At 43.6% G+C, this 21,600-nt stretch overlaps 1 protein-coding gene across 1 annotated transcript in view; it reads right to left on the bottom strand.

Annotated features, from left to right (window-relative positions):
- Positions 1–21,267, bottom strand: part of GPR26 (G protein-coupled receptor 26) — a 39,792-nt gene extending 18,525 nt beyond the window's left edge. Inside the window, exon 1 of the mRNA XM_040361342.1 lies at positions 20,270–21,267. Coding sequence (XP_040217276.1) covers positions 20,270–20,937 — 668 coding nt within the window. The 5' untranslated portion in view covers positions 20,938–21,267. The remainder of the gene's footprint in view (positions 1–20,269) is intronic.
- Between the last annotated feature and the right edge of the window lie 333 nt (positions 21,268–21,600).

Raw genomic sequence — 21,600 nt, 5'->3', positions numbered from 1 at the left:
GAAGGGCATTTGGATTTGCGTCGGTCGGTAATTTCTTACATTGTTTTTTCTTGGTAAGTAGGTCATTTCTTGGTCTGGCACTGGCTTTCCTAAAGGCCTTTTTGAGGCAAGTTGGAGAGTAGCCTCTTAGAAGGAGCCGATCTCTTAGCTTGTCAGCTTCTATTTTAAAGGTCTCATCCTTTGTACAGTTGCGGCGTAGCCGCAAGTACTGGCCAAAAGGAATAGATCTAATTAAAGATACAGGATGTGCGCTTTGTGCATGTAGAATAGAATTACATGCAGTGTCCTTTCTAAACAACGCACTTGTAAGTTTACCAGATGGGTCTTTCTCAATGGTCACATCCAAAAAATTGATTGAAACATCACTATAAGTCATAGTGAAGGTTAAATTGTATGTGTTGTCATTCATGGCTGAAAGGCATGCTAATAACATTTGGGGGGTACCAGTCCAGACCAGCAGGATATCGTCAATATATCGACTCCAGTGTATAATGTGGTCTGTTAGGGGCAAGTAAGCCTCCTCAGACAGAAACCCCTGCTCCCACTCCCCCAGGTACAGGTTTGCGTAGCTTGGGGCACAAGAAGTCCCCATAGCTACGCCCTGTACCTGGAGGAAGTGGGAGCCATCAAATGAAAAAACGTTTCGAGTAAGAACATGTTCCAAGGCTGAAAGCAAAAAATTATCAAAGGTCCGGTTGTCTCGATGGGATTGGGATAAAGTGTGTCTAATCACCTCGATGCCCCTCCGGTGGGGAATGGAGCTATAGAGAGCCTCCACATCAATAGCCACCAGAAGGGCATCAGGGGGAACAGACAGACCATCCAGTTGTTGGAGAAGGTGCAGTGTATCTTGAACAAAGGAGGGTAAATTATTGACATATGGACGTATTTGTTCGTCTATAAATTTACTAATGTTTTCTGTGATACTGCCACAACCCGAAACGATAGGACGTCCGGGGGGTGGTATCTTGTTTTTATGAATCTTGGGAAGACTATAAAACGTGGGAATTCTGGGGTGCATAGTCCTTACAAAATTCCACGTTTGAAGATTAATGGTTTTTATAGCATACGCATTGTCAATAAGTTTGTAAAATTCTTCATAAAACTTATTGATCTGCAGCCTAGAAATTTTGGTATACCATTCATTGGTGCTCAAGATTTTTAGACACATCTCTTTGTATTGCTGGTTATTCATAATTACTATATTACCGCCCTTATCCGCTGGTTTGATAGTTAATTGTGTTTGTTTGATAAGGTTATCTAGAGCAAGTTTTTCTTTTTTGGTCAAATTAGATGAGCAGGTGGGGTGAAAATTTAATCTGTTGATGTCCCTAGACACCATGGTTAGGAACGCGTTCAGATTCATATTGGCGTTTAGAGCGGGAAATTTATCCGATTTTTTCTTTAATGATGATTGTATTTTAGGTAAAATTATTGTTTTTTCTGGAACAACAGACGTCAATAAGTTGTCCAAATCGATTTTATCAATTAGATCTCTATCATCATGGTCCTCTGATAAATCGACCAGGAACTTTACATCGTGTTCATGTTGGATTAGTTCAGCTTCCTTTGCATCGGGAATATGCTTATTTTTGTCATACATACTTTTTAGGAGTAGTTTTCTTGAAAAAAGATGTAGATCTTTTATGGTTTCAAATCTATCTACATCTGTATCCGGGCAGAAGCTGAGACCCCTTGAAAGGACTGATAGTTCATCTAAAGACAGAGTATAATCAGAAAGGTTAATAATGTTTAAATTTTTTCCCTCATTAGATTGCATAGAGTTCAGCTATGATGTCATATTTGTTGTATTGATGTCCGTCAGGGGGTCCCCCCTGTCCGGCGCTCCAATATGAGGAAAAAGTATGCTAGAGGTTGATTGTTCAACCCCTCCCCCACGTGGTCCAGATAATTTGTTACTTGCACCCTCACCATCAACTAGACCTGAGTTGACTTCCACTGTGCATTGTTTTTTGTTAATGCCTTTATTGGGAGATTTCCATTTATTCTTAAATGTTTTTTTCTTCTCAGGATTGGATACCTGAGAGGAAGAGGAGAGAGAGGAGTTCAAAGAAGTATTGGACCCCTTCTCTCTACCCGTGTCTCGCTTTTTATTAGATTTCTGACGAGCATTAAAATTGCTTTTATTATGCCAATGGTATGCCCTTGATTCCTTAAAAGCAATTTTGTCACGCCAAAACTTTCTCTCCTTGGCAGGTAGAGTATTGCTTGCTAATAGGTCCAGACGGGTTTTAATGCTTTCTTCTTGGGCTTTATAGCCATCAAGGTTTTCACATGATCTTAACTGTGTATAGACTTTATCAATATCCAAATTAAGCCTAGAAATTCTTGTGGAATATTCATCAATCAGAAGTCTCATCATGACGAGACTGCACTGTTGTAGATTTTTTTCCCATTTTATTTTAAACGATTCTTCAATGTTTTCAAAAGTGGGAAAAATTTGGATACGGAGTCCTAAAGGGTTCATATCTTCTCTGATATATTGTTCAAAACCCTCAATATGCCATAATAGATGTGCTTTTCTCTCAACTAGTCTTGATAGTTGTGAGAAACATGCCGTCATTTCGGAAGTTTGTGTCTCTTTTTTAGCTTGTTCTCTATATCTGGCCATATGACCCTCAAAATCTTTGGATCTAAACATAGTGGGACCTAGTCAAGATGATACAGTAAATCAAGAAAGAAATCACAAAATAAAAAATAAAATATTCTAACTTCAATTAACTTGAGCTAGAGGACAAAACAGTTCAATCACTAAGAGCCGCAAACAAGAAAAGAAAAATAGTCTCTAAAATATATGAACTCCCTATAAATTTTTAAGTAAAAGAGTACATAAAAAAGAGTAGACAATCTCGAGATTGTGGGAAAAAAGAGATATGGGGGTTTGGGTATTTGCTACCCTAAATATATGAAAAAGAGGGACTCCCTCTTTTTCATATATTTAGGGTAGCAAATACCCAAACCCCCATATCTCTTTTTTCCCACAATCTCGAGATTGTCTACTCTTTTTTATGTACTCTTTTACTTAAAAATTTATAGGGAGTTCATATATTTTAGAGACTATTTTTCTTTTCTTGTTTGCGGCTCTTAGTGATTGAACTGTTTTGTCCTCTAGCTCAAGTTAATTGAAGTTAGAATATTTTATTTTTTATTTTGTGATTTCTTTCTTGATTTACTGTATCATCTTGACTAGGTCCCACTATGTTTAGATCCAAAGATTTTGAGGGTCATATGGCCAGATATAGAGAACAAGCTAAAAAAGAGACACAAACTTCCGAAATGACGGCATGTTTCTCACAACTATCAAGACTAGTTGAGAGAAAAGCACATCTATTATGGCATATTGAGGGTTTTGAACAATATATCAGAGAAGATATGAACCCTTTAGGACTCCGTATCCAAATTTTTCCCACTTTTGAAAACATTGAAGAATCGTTTAAAATAAAATGGGAAAAAAATCTACAACAGTGCAGTCTCGTCATGATGAGACTTCTGATTGATGAATATTCCACAAGAATTTCTAGGCTTAATTTGGATATTGATAAAGTCTATACACAGTTAAGATCATGTGAAAACCTTGATGGCTATAAAGCCCAAGAAGAAAGCATTAAAACCCGTCTGGACCTATTAGCAAGCAATACTCTACCTGCCAAGGAGAGAAAGTTTTGGCGTGACAAAATTGCTTTTAAGGAATCAAGGGCATACCATTGGCATAATAAAAGCAATTTTAATGCTCGTCAGAAATCTAATAAAAAGCGAGACACGGGTAGAGAGAAGGGGTCCAATACTTCTTTGAACTCCTCTCTCTCCTCTTCCTCTCAGGTATCCAATCCTGAGAAGAAAAAAACATTTAAGAATAAATGGAAATCTCCCAATAAAGGCATTAACAAAAAACAATGCACAGTGGAAGTCAACTCAGGTCTAGTTGATGGTGAGGGTGCAAGTAACAAATTATCTGGACCACGTGGGGGAGGGGTTGAACAATCAACCTCTAGCATACTTTTTCCTCATATTGGAGCGCCGGACAGGGGGGACCCCCTGACGGACATCAATACAACAAATATGACATCATAGCTGAACTCTATGCAATCTAATGAGGGAAAAAATTTAAACATTATTAACCTTTCTGATTATACTCTGTCTTTAGATGAACTATCAGTCCTTTCAAGGGGTCTCAGCTTCTGCCCGGATACAGATGTAGATAGATTTGAAACCATAAAAGATCTACATCTTTTTTCAAGAAAACTACTCCTAAAAAGTATGTATGACAAAAATAAGCATATTCCCGATGCAAAGGAAGCTGAACTAATCCAACATGAACACGATGTAAAGTTCCTGGTCGATTTATCAGAGGACCATGATGATAGAGATCTAATTGATAAAATCGATTTGGACAACTTATTGACGTCTGTTGTTCCAGAAAAAACAATAATTTTACCTAAAATACAATCATCATTAAAGAAAAAATCGGATAAATTTCCCGCTCTAAACGCCAATATGAATCTGAACGCGTTCCTAACCATGGTGTCTAGGGACATCAACAGATTAAATTTTCACCCCACCTGCTCATCTAATTTGACCAAAAAAGAAAAACTTGCTCTAGATAACCTTATCAAACAAACACAATTAACTATCAAACCAGCGGATAAGGGCGGTAATATAGTAATTATGAATAACCAGCAATACAAAGAGATGTGTCTAAAAATCTTGAGCAACAATGAATGGTATACCAAAATTTCTAGGCTGCAGATCAATAAGTTTTATGAAGAATTTTACAAACTTATTGACAATGCGTATGCTATAAAAAGCATTAATCTTCAAACGTGGAATTTTGTAAGGACTATGCACCCCAGAATTCCCACGTTTTATAGTCTTCCCAAGATTCATAAAAACAAGATACCACCCCCCGGACGTCCTATCGTTTCGGGTTGTGGCAGTATCACAGAAAACATTAGTAAATTTATAGACGAACAAATACGTCCATATGTCAATAATTTACCCTCCTTTGTTCAAGATACACTGCACCTTCTCCAACAACTGGATGGTCTGTCTGTTCCCCCTGATGCCCTTCTGGTGGCTATTGATGTGGAGGCTCTCTATAGCTCCATTCCCCACCGGAGGGGCATCGAGGTGATCAGACACACTTTATCCCAATCCCATCGAGACAACTGGACCTTTGATAATTTTTTGCTTTCAGCCTTGGAACATGTTCTTACTCGAAACGTTTTTTCATTTGATGGCTCCCACTTCCTCCAGGTACAGGGCGTAGCTATGGGGACTTCTTGTGCCCCAAGCTACGCAAACCTGTACCTGGGGGAGTGGGAGCAGGGGTTTCTGTCTGAGGAGGCTTACTTGCCCCTAACAGACCACATTATACACTGGAGTCGATATATTGACGATATCCTGCTGGTCTGGACTGGTACCCCCCAAATGTTATTAGCATGCCTTTCAGCCATGAATGACAACACATACAATTTAACCTTCACTATGACTTATAGTGATGTTTCAATCAATTTTTTGGATGTGACCATTGAGAAAGACCCATCTGGTAAACTTACAAGTGCGTTGTTTAGAAAGGACACTGCATGTAATTCTATTCTACATGCACAAAGCGCACATCCTGTATCTTTAATTAGATCTATTCCTTTTGGCCAGTACTTGCGGCTACGCCGCAACTGTACAAAGGATGAGACCTTTAAAATAGAAGCTGACAAGCTAAGAGATCGGCTCCTTCTAAGAGGCTACTCTCCAACTTGCCTCAAAAAGGCCTTTAGGAAAGCCAGTGCCAGACCAAGAAATGACCTACTTACCAAGAAAAAACAATGTAAGAAATTACCGACCGACGCAAATCCAAATGCCCTTCGGATCATTACCAGGTTTAATAGGCAGAGCAAACATGTGGGCAGGATTATCTCTAAACATTGGCATCTGCTTAGTGTAGATCCATTACTAGCCCCCTATGTACCATTAAGACCCTTGATCACTTACCGTAAAACCAAGTCACTCAAAGATAGCCTTACTCAGAGTGAATACGTGGGTGAATTTCGCACAGATCCATGTAAAAGGCCTGGCACCTTCCGATGTGGAGGATGCAATCTGTGTCAATATATGAACATTGGGGACAATATTCTATTACCTGATGGTAAAACTTTCAGACCTTCCCACTTTGCGAACTGCAAAACACCTGGAGTGGTATATCTACTTTCATGCCACTGTGGGGCTTTTTACGTTGGAAAAACGAAACAACCTTTCTTTAAACGCGCTTCCAGACATATTACATGTATGCGGAAAGCAGACCCGGACCTCCCCCTGGGGCGCCATATTCGAGACGCCCATGGTGGGATGATCCCGAAAATCAAATTCCTCATTTTGGATAGAATACACCCCAACAGTAGAGGGGGCGACTGGAATAGGACCTTGCTGCAGAGGGAGACAAGATGGATAGCCATGCTAGATGCTACTAGCAAACCAGGCCTTAATGAAATAGTTAGCTATCGCCCTTTTCTGGAGGGGTTTTCCTCCGGGGGATGGGAGGAATAGATTTCTCCACATCCATCCCCATACGACCATTTTTTGTACACTCATTTGCTGTATAATGCTTCGCGGGCGAGGGTATCTATTTGGCCCCCACCTGACGCACGTGGGGGGCATGTCATGCGCACCTACGGTTCACCACCTGGGTTTTGTTATGTTTGCCCCCCATATTTGCAGTAATTACTGCTTTCTTGCGTCAGCGCACACTCCATGCCGGCTCCTTCCCATTATTTGGGCGATATCCGGCACGCCCTGTGCGAAAGGCCCTCTCCATCTCCCTTCCTTCTTTCTTTCTTTCCCACCCCCCCCCCCTTTTTTTTTTTTTTTTCCCGTATTGATGGCATTGTCATCCTAATTCGGGTTATATACTTGTGTAAGGGTGGATTGGCACTGGCAAAATCACTTATTTAAGTGATATCTCCTCCCTTTATTATTTCCAATTTTTAATTTAATTTTATTTTCAATTTTTAATCAATGTCATATATGGAATCACCATATTGACATTGATATAATTGCGACTTTATACCCGTCTGCCGCGATTGCGTCATCATGCCAACGCTACTACATGTGTCATTGCAGCAATGGTGTTACCATGCTGATCGACACATGCGACGTCCATACTTTTGACTATCATGGCGTCTGCTAAATGTATTTGGACTGTGCAGGCAATAATTGTTCGAGTGTAGTCACCGCATTGATATCAATGTGCTGGTGTCCACTTGCAAGTTTCATCACAATAGCGTCATTTCCGCAATTGCGTCATTACGCAGCGCATACGTGCGCGCATGCGCCTATGCCGCTAATGTACTCTATTCAAGCCCATCCCGTTTTTTTTTTTTTTTCCAAGACGCAATTGCGTCACTACGCAGCACGTGCGCGCGCGCATGCGCCATAGCCACTAATGGACTCTATTTAAGCCCATTGCAGACACTATTGTCTCTGACTGTCATGGCGTCTGCTGGACTTATGGAGACTTCTCACATGCAGGTAGGACCACTGGTTGTTGATGTTTGGCTTATTGTTTGTTTTTGGTGCTGTGTCTTTATGCACACTTCACCAGACTAGCCATACATATTATTTATATATACTCCTAAATTCCTTTTTCCAGTGATCTCTGCCTGCGATCACCCAGCAATCCACCCTTCCTGAAACATAGGATAATCTGGGTAGTTTGTCTCCTTGTGGCTGAACTTTTTGTTCTCTGGCACATGAATACCCTCTCCTATATGGATTCCCATATCTGGTAAGTTACTCTCCATTTTTGGATTACCAGCTCTATGGGGTTACTCTTTTTTGCTATAAATGTGTGTCTGCATTTAACTCTTTGAATGCAACAAATAATGATATATACATATTATATATATATATTATTTTTTTTTCTCTTCTTTCCTCTTTCCCTTCCTTCCCTAGGCGTGGACCTTTTTGGTAGGCTATGATTGTATATCCTCCCCGTGAACACAGAGACATTGATCTCCATATACAGCATTCTCCCCTTGTTTTTGGCATACTTTCACACTGAGACAGGACTCTATCTACAGATCTTATTGACTGTAAGTAGCTCATATCTGTTTTGATAAATGACCTAGTTGTATGGCTGTCCTTTTCTTGTCTCCCCCTTCCCCATGTCTTTTAACAATTTCGGTCACTAGAGTTGTAAATATTGTTTAAGTTGATTTTTTTCTATGTAATATATGTATATATCTCTTTTCTAATAGACATGTATTTCTCTGACACAATGATCGTCTGTAATACCCCTTGAAGAAGGATCACAGATACCGAAACGGCTGTCGGGTTGGACCAATTTTTGTCTCATGTCTGTTTTATTGCTTTACAAATAGGATCTGTATACCACTTGCATGTGGTTTTTTATCCTTGCTAGGACACTGTACGATGTCCTTACTTAAATTGTTCAAATAAATTTGCTATATATTTTTCTACTCATTCACGTGTTTGTGTCACTTATAAAGTCCCACCCTTGAGGGGGTATTTCATGTTTTTTCCAAGGACCTAGACTATGGAACGCTTTACCAACCAGCATCCGAATGGAAGGGAATCACCAGGCCTTCAGAAAAAAACTCAAAACCCATCTTTTCTGAAGGCAAAAGGACAGTAGGGAACGGATACTAAGCGCCCAGAGGCGATTCAGTTCGCATGTGTTGCGCTATATAAGTTTCTCACTCACTCAGAACTGGAGATAAAAACTCAACTGCATATTTCAGATGAGGTCTTACTAATGATTTGTACAGGAGGGCAAAATGATATCTCTGTCTCTCTGGAGTCCATACCATGGTTACATGTGTACCCACAACACCTATTGGATATGTGGCGTGACTGTTTGGGTTGGTCCATGGCTGCTGTTTCCCTTGGTCCTTTCTCCGACTTTTTTTTTGAGGAAGGGGGGTGTTACCCTGCCTCAACCCCGGGTGAGACAGTTCATTCCAGGCCACCATGCAACCCCATTACTTTAGCTGGGTATAACTTACAGGCTTTTCTGCAAGTATTCTCAGACAGTGGCTGTTTCTGATATTTTCTTTCCATCAGAAAGTTACATACCGTATTTATCGGGGTATAGCGCGCACCCCTAAAGTTGCCCCGAATTCCTGTGGAAAAAAGTTTTTTTGTACTTATAGTTTTGGTGTCTTGCGCGGCGTCCATCGGCGGCCTCGTCGGGTCCGGCGTCCGTCTGCGGCTTCGGGTGTCCTCTTCGTCGGGTCCAGCGTCCTTCTGCGGCGTCCTCGCGTCCTCCCCTCTCGTTTCCCGCGCCGAGTTTGAATACTGCGCCGACATATACAGAGCGCAGTACACTCGTGTATCGTCGGGCAGGCTCGGCAACTCTCGCGCTAACGTCCTGTACGTCCAGGACGTCAGCGCGAGAGGACCCGAGACTGCCCAACAATACACAAGTGTACTGCGCTCGGTATATGTCGGCGCAATATTCAAACTCGGCGCGGGAAAGCGAGTATCGGCGTATACCGCGCACCCACGATTTTGCCCTGATTTTCAGGGCAAAAAAGTGCGCGGTATACGCCGATAAATACGGTAGTTAGTCAGGTTAAAAAAAAAAAAAACAAGTCCATCCAGTTCAACCATATAAAAGAAATAAATAAAATAAAAAATATCGTACAATCCCATACACCCAATTCTATACCCACAGTTGAACCAGAGGAAGGCAAAAAACCCAGCAGAGCATGATCCAATTTAAAAAAATTCCTTCCTGTTCCCCCGAGAGTTCATTAACCACTCCCCGCCTGGCCAATAGTCAATTGACGTCCGGGAAGTGGTTGTGAAATCCTGACTGGACGTCTATTGACGTCCTGCAGGATTTAATTCCGGCGCGCGCCCATGTGGGCGCGCAGCATGGCGATCGGTGATGCGGGGTGTCAGTCTGACACCCTGCATCTCTGATCTCGGTAAAGAGCCTCCGGCTGATCACGATGTAAACAGCTCACAGGCAGGCGCGAGTAGAGGAGAGACGATTGGCGGCTCTCCTGACAGGGGGGGTTCATGCTGATTGTTTATCAGCGCAGCCCCCCCTCAGATGCCAACACTGGACCACCAGGGAGTGCCCCCCGATGCTCAATAGAGCAAAGAACAAAAAAAACAAAAAAAACACCAATAAAAAAAATGAACACAATCTATGCCAATCAGTGCTCACAAATGGGCACTGACTGGCAACATGGGCACTGGCTGAAATGATGCCCAGCAATGCCATCATTGCCACCCCTCAGTGTCCATCAGTGCAACCCAGTGTCCATCAGTGCCACCTCTTAGTGCCCATCTATGCCCAGTGCCCACCTATGAGTGCCCATCTGTGCCACCCATACGTACCCATCAGTGCCACCCATGAGTGCCCATCAGTGCCGCCTATGAGTGCCCATCAGTGCTGCATACCAGCGCCGCCTATCAGTGCCCATCAGTGCCGCATATCGGTGCACATCAGTGCCGCCATATCAGTGCCCATAATTGAAGAAGAAAACGTACTAATTTACAAAAAAAAATACAGAAAAAAATAAAAACTTAATTTTTTTCAAAAATGTCAGTCTTTTTTTAGTTGTTGCGCAAATAAAAAAAAAATTTAAATTTGACGCGGGAACGACGGCCATACTTTAACATGGCAAGTCTATCTATAGGCCACAAAATAGCAGCTTTAACTATACGCCGGGAAAAGCCGACTAGCGACGACGTAAGAGAATGCGACGGCCGCGGGTACCTCCGTGGATCGACGGAAAATGCTAATTACCATACCCGACGCGGAAAACGGCGCGAACTCCACCCAGCGGGCGCCGAAGTATTGCACCTACGATCCGAAGACGTACGAAGCCGTACGCCCGTCGGATCGAAGCCAGAAGCCGTCGTATCTTGGTTTGAGGATTCAAACTAAAGATACAACGCGGCAAATTTGAAAGTACCCCGGAGTATCAGTAGATACGCTGGCGTACTTGCTCTGAGAACCTGGCCCATCATAATTATCCTTTAAAAAAAAATGAAGAGAAAATAAAACAACAAAAACAGTGTTTTTTGTTGTTTTCTCACACAGGAACATCTATTACTGTGGATGGACATCTGCCGGTACAATTGGTCCACGTCCTCATGATCTAATATAATAACCAAGCCAGTGCCAAACAATGTGACCCAGCATCACCCACCCCCCCCCCCTCCCCCTCCCCACCATCTTCTCTATCAGTAATTGAAGATAAGAAGAAAAGGCCGCACATCCAGAGGTTCCCATTGCCTTTATTAAATCACCGTAATGACACCAGCAACCAGTCACGTAGACGCATTTCACACAAAAGTTTCCATACCCTGGCAGAAATCGTGAAATCTTGGCATTAATATTGAAAATATGACTTATCATGCCAAAAAAACCTGTCTTTTATTTAAGGATAGCCACAGAAGGTGACACACACAGGTTAACTAGTTGCCGACCGTGCACCGTCATTATACGGCGGCAGGTCGGCTCTCCTGGGCGAGAGCCCGTAGCTATACGGCGGCTCTCTTTGCGGCCACACGGGCGCGATCGCGGCCGGGCACTCGCGATCGCTCTTTACACAGCGAGGACTGGGAGCTGTGTGTGTAAACACTCAGCTCCCGGTCCTGTCAGGGGCGGAAATGCTGATCCTCTGTTCATACAATGTATGAACAGAAGATTGGTCATTTCCCCTAGTGAGTCCACCCCCCCTACAGTTAGAACACACCCAGGGAACATACTTAACCCCTTCCCCGCCCCCTAGTGTTAACCCCTTCACTGCCAGTGGCATTTTTATAGTAATCCAATGCATTTTTATAGCACTGATCGATATAAAAATTACAATGGTCCCAAAAATGTGTCAAAAGTGTCCGAAGTGTCCGCCATAATGTCGCAGTACCGAAAAAAAATCACTGATCGCCGCCATTACTAGTAAAAAAAATATATTAATAAAAATGCCATAAAAATACCCCCTATTTTGTAAACGCTATAACTTTTGTGCAAACCAATCAATAAACGCTTATTGCGATTTTTTTTTACGAAAAGAATGTAGAAGAATACGTATCGGCCTAAACTGAGGAAAATTTTTTTTTTTTATATATTTTTGGGGATATTTATTATAGCAAAAAGTAACAAATATTATTTTTTTTCAAAATTGTCGCTCTATTTTTGTTTATAGCGCAAAAACTAAAAACCGCAGAGGTGATCAAATACCACCAAAAGAAAGCGCTATTTGTGGGGAAAAAAGGACGCCAATTTTGTTTGGGAGCCACGTCGCACGACCACGCAATTGTCAGTTAAAGCGGCGCAGTCCCGAATCGCAAAAAGTGCTCTGGTCTTTGGGCAGCAATATGGTCCGGGGGTTAAGTGGTTAAAATAGCAATTAAAGGTCAATTTCCCACTTTTGTGGCTTTTTAAATTGCAATTAGTGTCTGTTTATAAATAGCCAATGAGATCCCCAAACTTTCCACTTCTTATTAAGTGATTGAACATTACTGACTGGCATATTGAAGGCTTTGGATATCTGTTTATATCCTTTTCCATCTTTGTAAAGTTACATTACCTTGTTACGCAGGTCTTTTGATTGTTCTTTTCTACCTCCTCTGTGTCTAGCCCGCTTAGTGCATCCATGTGAGCGCTAACAAACTCATTAACTATTTATACACAGACACTAATTGTGATTTAAAAAGCCACAAATGTGGGAAATTAACCTTTAATTGCACTTTTAATCTGTGTGTGCCGCCTTCTGTGTCTGTACCAAAGCCAAAAATTCCAGGGTATGTAAACTTTTCATCTGGGCCATTTGGGCGATTTCTGTTATCATTAGGATTTAAAAAAGAACCAAAAAACTATGTGATAATAAATGGCTTCAGGTGATTGCTATCCTTAAATAAAAGACAGTTTTTTTTTGCATGATCAGTCATATTTTTAATATTAATGCCAAGATTTCACAATTTTTGCCAGGGTATGTAAACTTTTGAGCACAACTTTAGATATTGTGCTTAATTAATACTCCTACTTCTCTATCATTAATACCTCCGTACAAAGCCCATCCAGCCAGAATATAAATACTATACCACATGCTAGCCTGAGGACGCCTGCATAGTGTAGTAGACTTGAGTCAGCAAAAAAAAAAATGGAATTGCATATAATGTATTTTACTACATTTGCATATTTTATCCTTACAGATTTGAATTCCATTATGTGTTGAAGTGCTTATGATGTTTTATTTCATTCAGTTGCCAGCTGTCCCGAGTTTTAAGGCATTTCAGATTGTATTGCTTGGTATTGGCGGGTGAGCCGGGATGTTTTGGTTGTTTCCTCCCACCTTTCAGCTCCCCCATTTTGCAGTCTTCATAATAAAGAACATTTCAAAATAAGAAGAAAAAAATAAAAAGAATGAGACCCCTTCATGATGACGTCATTCCTATGTCTCTGTGCTTCTCTGTGCAATGCAGGGAGCTCATAGCTGGTGGGAGAGGACAGCAGGGTGCTGGCAATTAGATCTCCGCCGCACACCACTCCAGCTCCTACTCTCTGGCTTCTATCTTCTTCAACTAGCCTTGCGCATTGTGATAAATAGGGATGAGCCGAACACCCTCCTGTTCGGTTCGCACCAGAAAACACCAAATGTTCGTGTGAACCTTAGAACCCCATTAAAGTCTATGGAACTCGAGCATTTGAAATCTAAAGTGCTAATTTTAAAGGCTAATATGCAAGTTATTGTCCTAAAAAGTGTTTGGGGACCCGGGTCCTGCCCCAGGGGACATGTATCAATGCAAAAAAAAGTTGTAAAAAACAGCCGTTTTTTTCGGGAGCAGTGAATTTAATAATGCTAAAAGTGAAACAATAAAAGTGAAATATTCCTTTAAATTTCGTACCTGGGGGGGGGGGGGGGGGGTGTAAAGTAAGCATGTAAAATAGCGCATGTTTCCCGTACTTAGAACTGTCTCTGCACAAAGTGTCATTTCTGAAGGAAAAAAAGTAATTTAAAAATGACTTGCGGCTATAATGAATTGTCGGCTCCGAGCAATTCAGAGAGAATTCATTCATAAAAAAAAAACGTGGGGGTCCCCCCAAATTCAATTACCAGGTCCTTCAGGTCTGGTATGGATTTCCACGGTGTGTGTGTGTTTTTTTACAATTATTTACACTTCCGTCATGAAATGGTAGGGGTACAATGTACCCCATTGCCAATTCACATGGGGGGGGCAGGATCTGGGGGTCCCCAAAACCACCGGCCACTGCGCCTACTACGCAGACTTATTCCATTTATCCCCAAAGAAGACGTAGCAGTCGTGGTGGGAACAATCGTGAATTCCAGACTGGACTATGCCAACGCCCTGTACCTCGGACTCCCAAAGTACCAAATCTCCCGTCTGCAAGTCGTTCAGAATACGGCCGCCAGACTGGTGACTGGGAAAAAAAAAATGGGAATCAATCTCACCTTCGTTGAGAACCCTTCACTGGCTGCCAGTAAAGACAGAATTGCATTTAAAGCACTCTGCCTGACACATAAGTGCATCCATGGGAAGGCTCCGCAATATCTTTGCGACAAGATAGAACCTCACAATTCGAATCGCGTTCTGCGATCCACCGACCAAAATCTGGTCAGGGTACCAAAAACCAAATACAAGTCCAAAGGAGAAAGAAGGTTTGCTTTTCAGGGTCCTAGACTATGGAACGCTTTACCAACCAGCATTCGGTTGGAGGAAAACCACCTGACTTTCAGAAGACGAATCAAAACTCTGCTCTTTTGAGACACGAACAACTAGCGCCCAGAAGCGGTTCAGTTCGCATGCGCCGCGCTTTATAAGTTTTTCATTCATTCATTCATTCAACATGGGGACATCCTCCCCATGTTGATGGCATGTGGCCTGCTACGGTTCAGGAGGGAGGGGGGCGCTCTCGCGTCCCCCCTCTTTTCTGCGGCCGGCCAGGTTTCGTGCTCGGATAAGGGGTCTGGTGTGGATTTTTGGGGGAACTCCACGCCATTTTTTTTTATTGGGGTGGAGTTCCCCTTAAAATCCACACCAGACCTGAAGGGTCTGGAATGGATATTTGGGGGGAACCCCACATCATTTTTTTTAAATTGATGGCGGGGTTCCCCTTAATATCCATTCCAGACCTGAAGGGCCTGGTTATTGAATTTGGGGGGACCCCCACGCTTTTTTTTTTTTATGAATGAATTCTCTCTGAATTGCCGGGAGCTGACAATTCATTATAGCCATTTTTAAATTACATTTTTTCCTTCAGAAATGACACTTTGTGCAGAGACAGTTCTATGTATGGGAAACATGTGCTATTTCACAGGCTTACTTTACACCCCCCCCCCCCCCAGGTACGAAATTTAAAGGAATATTTCACTTTTATTGTTTCACTTTAAGCATTATTAAATTCACTGCTCCCGAAAAAACGGACGTTTTTAAAACTTTTTTTTGCATTGATACATGTCCCCTGGGGCAGGACCCGGGTCCCCAAACACTTTTTATGACAATAACTTGCATATTAGCCTTTAAAATGAGCACTTTAGATTTCTCCCATAGACTTTAACAGGGTGTTCCGCGGCTTTTCGAATTTGCCGCAAACACCCCAAATTGTTCGTTGTTCGCCAAACAGGCAATGTTTGAGTCGAACATGAGTTCAACTCGAACTCGAAGCTCATCCCTAGTGACCAACAGCCTGTCACACCAATCATCCTCAGTAGGGAGGGGGTCTGCACTATAGGGGGGTCTGTGTAACATGCAGGGGGTCCAGAACTGAAAGGGGGGTGTCTATGTAACATACAGACGTCCAGAGCTGTGGGGGGCTGTGTAATGTAAAGGGGTCCAGAGGTGCAGGGTGCTGTGTAATGTAAAGGGGTCCAGAGGTGAAGGGTGCTGTGTAATGCAAAGGGGAGCAGAGGTGCAGGGTGCTGTGTAATGTAAAGGGGTCCAGAGGTGCAGGGTGCTGTGTAATGTAAAAGGGTCCAGAGGTGCAGGGTGTGGTGTAATGTAAAGGGGTCCAGAGGTACAAGGTGCTGTGTAATGTAAAGGGGTCCAGAGGTGCAGGGTGCTGTGTAATGTAAAGGGTTCAAGACGTACAAGGTGCTGTGTAATTTAAAGGGGTCCAGGGGTGCAGGGTGCTGTGTAATGTAAAGGGGTCCAGAGGTACAAGGTGCTGTGTAATGTAAAGGGGTCCAGAGGTGAAGGGTGCTGTATAATGCAGAGGGGTCCAGAGGTGCAGGGTGCTGTGTAATGTAAAGGGGTCCAGAGGTGAAGGGTACTGTGTAATGCAAAGGGGTCCAGAAGTGCAGGGTGCTGTGTAATGTAAAGGGGTCCAGAGGTGAAGGGTACTGTGTAATGCAAAGGGGTCCAGAAGTGCAGGGTGCTGTGTAATGTAAAGGGGTCCAGAGGTGTGGTGCTGTGTAATGTAAATGGGCCCAGAGGTGCGGTGCTGTGTAATGCAAAGGGGTCCAGAGGTGCAGGGTGCTGTGTAATGAAATGGGTCCAGAGGTGCAGGGTACTGTGTAATGTAAAGGGTCCAGAGGTGCGGCGGAGAGGGGTATATACGCAGTAGTGTCATCAGGAGCAGTGATCGCTGTCATGTCAGTGGTATCCCATCCCCCCACAGTTAGAATCACTCTCTAGGGCACACTTAACCCCTTCCTCGCCCCCTAGTGTTTAACCCCTTCCCTGCCAGTGTCATTTACACAGTAATCAGTGCATTTTTATAGCACTGATCGCTGTATAAATTACAGTGGTCCCAAAATAGTGTCAAAAGTGTCCGCCATAATGTTGCAGTCACGATAAAAATCGCAGATCGCCGCCATTACTAATAAAAAAATAATAATGATAAAAATGCCATAAATCTATCCCCTATTTTGTAGACGCTATAACTTTTGTGCAAACCAATCAATAAACGTTTATTGCGACTTTTTTATACCAAAAATATGTAGAAGAATACGTATCGCCCTAAACTGAGGAAAAGTATAAAAAAAAATCAAAATTGTCGCTTTTTTTTTTGTTTATAGCCAGGGCCGCCATCAGGGGGGGTTACAGGCATTACACCTGTAAGAGGCCCGATGGTCCCCAGGGGCCCGATTGGACCCCCTACTGTACATAACCTACACGGTATAGCAGTACCCTCTTTACCTCAAATAACCTATTATGGAACAGATAGACATAAGAATGGATATCAAGTAATTCCCATCCATACCCTTCCATACCCTTAATTGACCCAATAACCCCCCCCCCCCCCTCCCAAGGACTTCTATATAACCAGGAAAGAAGAGATCTCCAGCAGATAATACCTGGGGTGCAGGTCCACCAGGAGCCCCAAAATAACCTATTATGGAACAGATAGACATAAGAATGGATATCAAGTAAAAAAATGATTATCCCTTCCATACGATCAATTGACCCAATACACTCCCCCCCCCCCCCCCCCCCCCCCCCCCCCCCCCCAAGGACATCTATATAACCAGGATAGTAGAGATCTCCAGCAGATAATACCTGGGGGGCAAGTCCACCAGGAGCCCCAAAATAACCTATTATGGAACAGATAGACATAAGAATGGATATTAACCACTTCCCGACGGCCGTACGACTATATACGGTCGCAGGGTGGTTCTACTTCTCTGGGGCGCTGTCATTTGACGTCCGCCCCTTTCTGCGTTCCCCGCGCACGCTCCCGAGCGCGCAGCGGGGAACTTCTGTGCTGGCCGTGTCCCTTGGACACAGCCAATCACAGATCGCCGTGAACGGCCAATCAGAGTGGCCGTTTGCTAGGCGATCTGTGCGGCCAATGAGAGATGGTCTCATATGTTTACATATGAGATCATTTCTCATTGCCGGCTCTCGCAGACAGCGGTGCTGTCAGGGAGAGAGGAGACCAATCTGTGTCTCTTGTACATAGAGACACAGATCGGTCACCCCCCCCAGTCACCCCCCTCCCCCCACAATTAGAACATTATATAGGGAATACATTTAACCCCTTCCTCACCCCCTAGTGTTAACCCCTTCCCTTCCAGTCACATTTATACAGTAATTAGTGCATATTTATAGCACTGATCGCAGTATAAATGTGAATGGTGCCAAAAATGTGTCAAAAGTGTCCGCCATAATGTCGCAGTCCCAATAAAAATCGCAGATCGCCGCCATTACTAGTAAAAAAAATAAATAATAAAAAATAATAATTCTGTCCCTTATTTTGTAGGCGCTATAAATTTTGCGCAAACCAGTCGCTTATTGCGATTTTTTTTTTTTTTACTAAAAATATGTACAATACGTATCGGCCTAGACTGAGGATAAAAAAAAAAAAATTGAGCTATTTATTATAGCAACAAGTAAAAAATGTCTTTTTTTTTTTTTTTCAAAATTGTCGCTCTATTTTTGTTTATACCTATTATGGAACAGATAGACATAAGAATGCATATTAAGGAAAAAATTTATTATCCCTTCCATACGATCAATTGACCCAATACACTCCCCCCAGGGACATATATGTAACCAGGATAGAAGAGATCTCCAGCAGATAATACCTGGGGTGCAGGTCCACCAGGAGCCCCAAATAACCTATTATGGAGCAGATAGACATAAGAATGGATATCAAGTGGCGAATGTTTTATCCCATCCATACCCTTAATTGACCCAATACACCCCCCCCCCCCAAGGGCTTCTATGTAACCAGGATAAAAGAGATCCCCAGCAGATAATACCTGGGGTGCAGGTCCACCAGGAGCCCCAAATAGCCTATTATGGAACAGATAGACATAAGAATGGATATCAAGTGGCGAATGTATTATCCCATCCATACCCTTAATTGACCCAATACCCCCCCCCCCCCCCCCAGGGACTTCAATTTAACCAGGATAGAAGGGATCTCCATCAGATAATACCTGGGGTGCAAGTCCACCAGGAGCCCCAAATAGCCTATTATGGAACAGATAGACATAAGAATGGATATCAAGTAAAAAATGGATTATCCCTTCCATACCATCAATTGACCCAACCCCCCCCCCCCCCCTCAAGGACTTCTATATAGCCAGGATAGTAGAGATCTCCAGCAGATAATACCTGGGGGGCAGGTCCACCAGGAGCCCCAAAAATAACCTTTTATGCAACAGATAGACATAAGAATGGATATCAAGGAAACAATTGATTATCCCTTCCATATGATCAATTGACCCAATACACACCCCCCCCCCCCCCAGGGATATCTATGTAACCAGGATAGAAGAGATCTCCAGCAGATAATACCTGGGGCGCAGGTCCACCAGGAGCCCCAAATAACATTTTATGGAACAGATAGACATAAGAATGGATATTAAGGGGAAAACATGATTATCCCTTGTATACCAGTACCCTCTTTACCCCAAATAACCTATTATGGAACAGATAGACATAGGAATGGATAGCAAGTGGCGAATGTATTATCCCATCCATACCCTTAATTGACCCAATACCCCCCCCCCCCCCCAAGGGCTTCTATGTAACCAGGATAAAAGAGATCCCAGCAGATAATACCTGGGGTGCAGGTCCACCAGAAGCCCAAAAATAACCTATTATGGAACAAATAGACATAAGAATGGATATCAAGTAAAAAATTGATTATCCCTTCCATACGATCAATTGACCCAATACACACACACACCCCAGGGATAGGATAGAAGAGATCTCCAGCAGATAATACATGGGGGGCAGGTCCACCAGGAGCCCCAAAATAACCTATTATGGAACAGATAGACATAAGAATGGATATTAAGGAAAAAATGATTATCCCTTGTATACCAGTACCCTCTTTACCCCAAATAACCTATTATGGAACAGATAGACATAAGTAAGGAAAAATTGATTATCCCTTCCATACCATCAATTGACCCAATACACCCCCCCCCCTCACCAGGGACTTCTATATAACCAGGATAGTAGGGATCTCCAGCAGATAATACCTGGGGGGCAAGTCCACCAGGAGCCCCAAAATAACCTATTATGGAACAGATAGACATAAGGAAAAAAATGATTATCCCTTCCATACGATCAATTGACCCAATTCCCCCCCCCCCCCCCACAGGGACATCTATGTAACCAGGATAGTAGAGATCTCCAGCAGATAATACCTGGGGGGCAGGTCCACCAGGAGCCCCAAAATAACCTATTATGGAACAGATAGACATAAGGAAAAAAATTGATTATCCCTGCCATACGATCAATTGACCCAATACACACACCCCCCAGGGATAGGATAGTAGAGATCTCCATCAGATAATACCTGGGGTGCAGGTCCACCAGGAGCACCAGAGTCTGCATTGTGATAACATCAATCCTCCTGCAATGGGAGCGAGCTACCTTCAGCACCTGCAGGTAAGTGACACACAGGACCAGGAAGGACAGCAGGTAGCTGAGCAGGTGGAAGGACACAATGAAAGCCACAAAGGAGTCCTCTTTCTCAGGTTCCTTGTGATGGAGGGTGCAGGAACCATACACCTGGTGGAAGCCCACCCAGGACAGGCACAGGGCCACAGTGGGGAAGGACAGGGAGTGGATCCAGCAGTAGAGGAGGATGAGGGCAGCGTCCTGGTACCTCATCTTGGAGTGATAGCTCAGAGGGAAGACCACGGCCACCCACCGGTCAATGCTGAGGGCAGCCATGCTCAGCATAGAGTTGGTGGTCAGGAAAGTTTCCAAGAAGCCCACAGCCCGGCACAGACCTTCCCCTCCAGGTTGGTGGCCCCGGATGCCCCCTGCCAGGCTCAGGGGCATGTTGATGACGGTGAGTAGAAGGTTGCACAGGGTCAGGTTGAGGGTGAAGAGTCCCGGGACCTGGCCGCGGATGTCGGAACAGCTCAGGAAGCAGATCAGCACCACGCCGTTGGACAGCAGCGCAGCCACCATCATCAGCACCACCAGGGAGCAGCCGGCGATCCCCCAGAGCTCCATTGCCGGAGCCCTCCCCGGCTAGGCATGCTGACCCATGGCTATCCTTCTCCTCGGCAGCAGCAGCGCCGATCCCAAATCGCAGCGATTCACCCACCGACTGCAGGAGACAGGTGAGCCGCTCTATGGCATTCCCACCAAGAATTAGACATGGAGCCTATTGTGTGCGGGGAGGGGAGGGAGGGTTCTTCCTCTGAGCACTGAGAATCCCTGTGCCATGGCACACACCCCCCCTGGTCCCTAGGATGGTGGGCAGAGAGGAGGGTATTGGAGGAGACAGTGGGTGCAGGATGGCAGTCACAAGCACATGCGGCGGCTGTCATCCTCTAAAAGGAAACCTGTGAGCAGAACATATGGGAGATGGCACTGATTTAAAGTGGAGGTTCACCCAAAAAAAATTTTTTTAACATTAGATTGAGGCTATTTAACCACTTGCTTACTGAGCACATAAACACATAAACCCCCTTCGTGCCCAGGTGAAATTTCAGCTTCTGGCACTGCGTCGCTTGACACACACTGACATTTGCGCGGTCGTGCGACGTTGCTCCCAAACAAAATTGAATCCTTTTTTCCCCACAAATAGAGCTTTATTTTGGTGGTATTTGATCACCTCTGCGGTTTTTATTTTTTGCGCTATAAACAAAAAAAGAGCGACAGTTTAAAAAA

Source organism: Rana temporaria, chromosome 8, assembly GCF_905171775.1.
Source record: "Rana temporaria chromosome 8, aRanTem1.1, whole genome shotgun sequence".
NCBI lineage: Eukaryota > Metazoa > Chordata > Amphibia > Anura > Ranidae > Rana > Rana temporaria.
The sequence above is the reverse complement of the archived record's forward strand: the minus strand, read 5'-3'. Positions and strand labels throughout refer to the sequence as shown.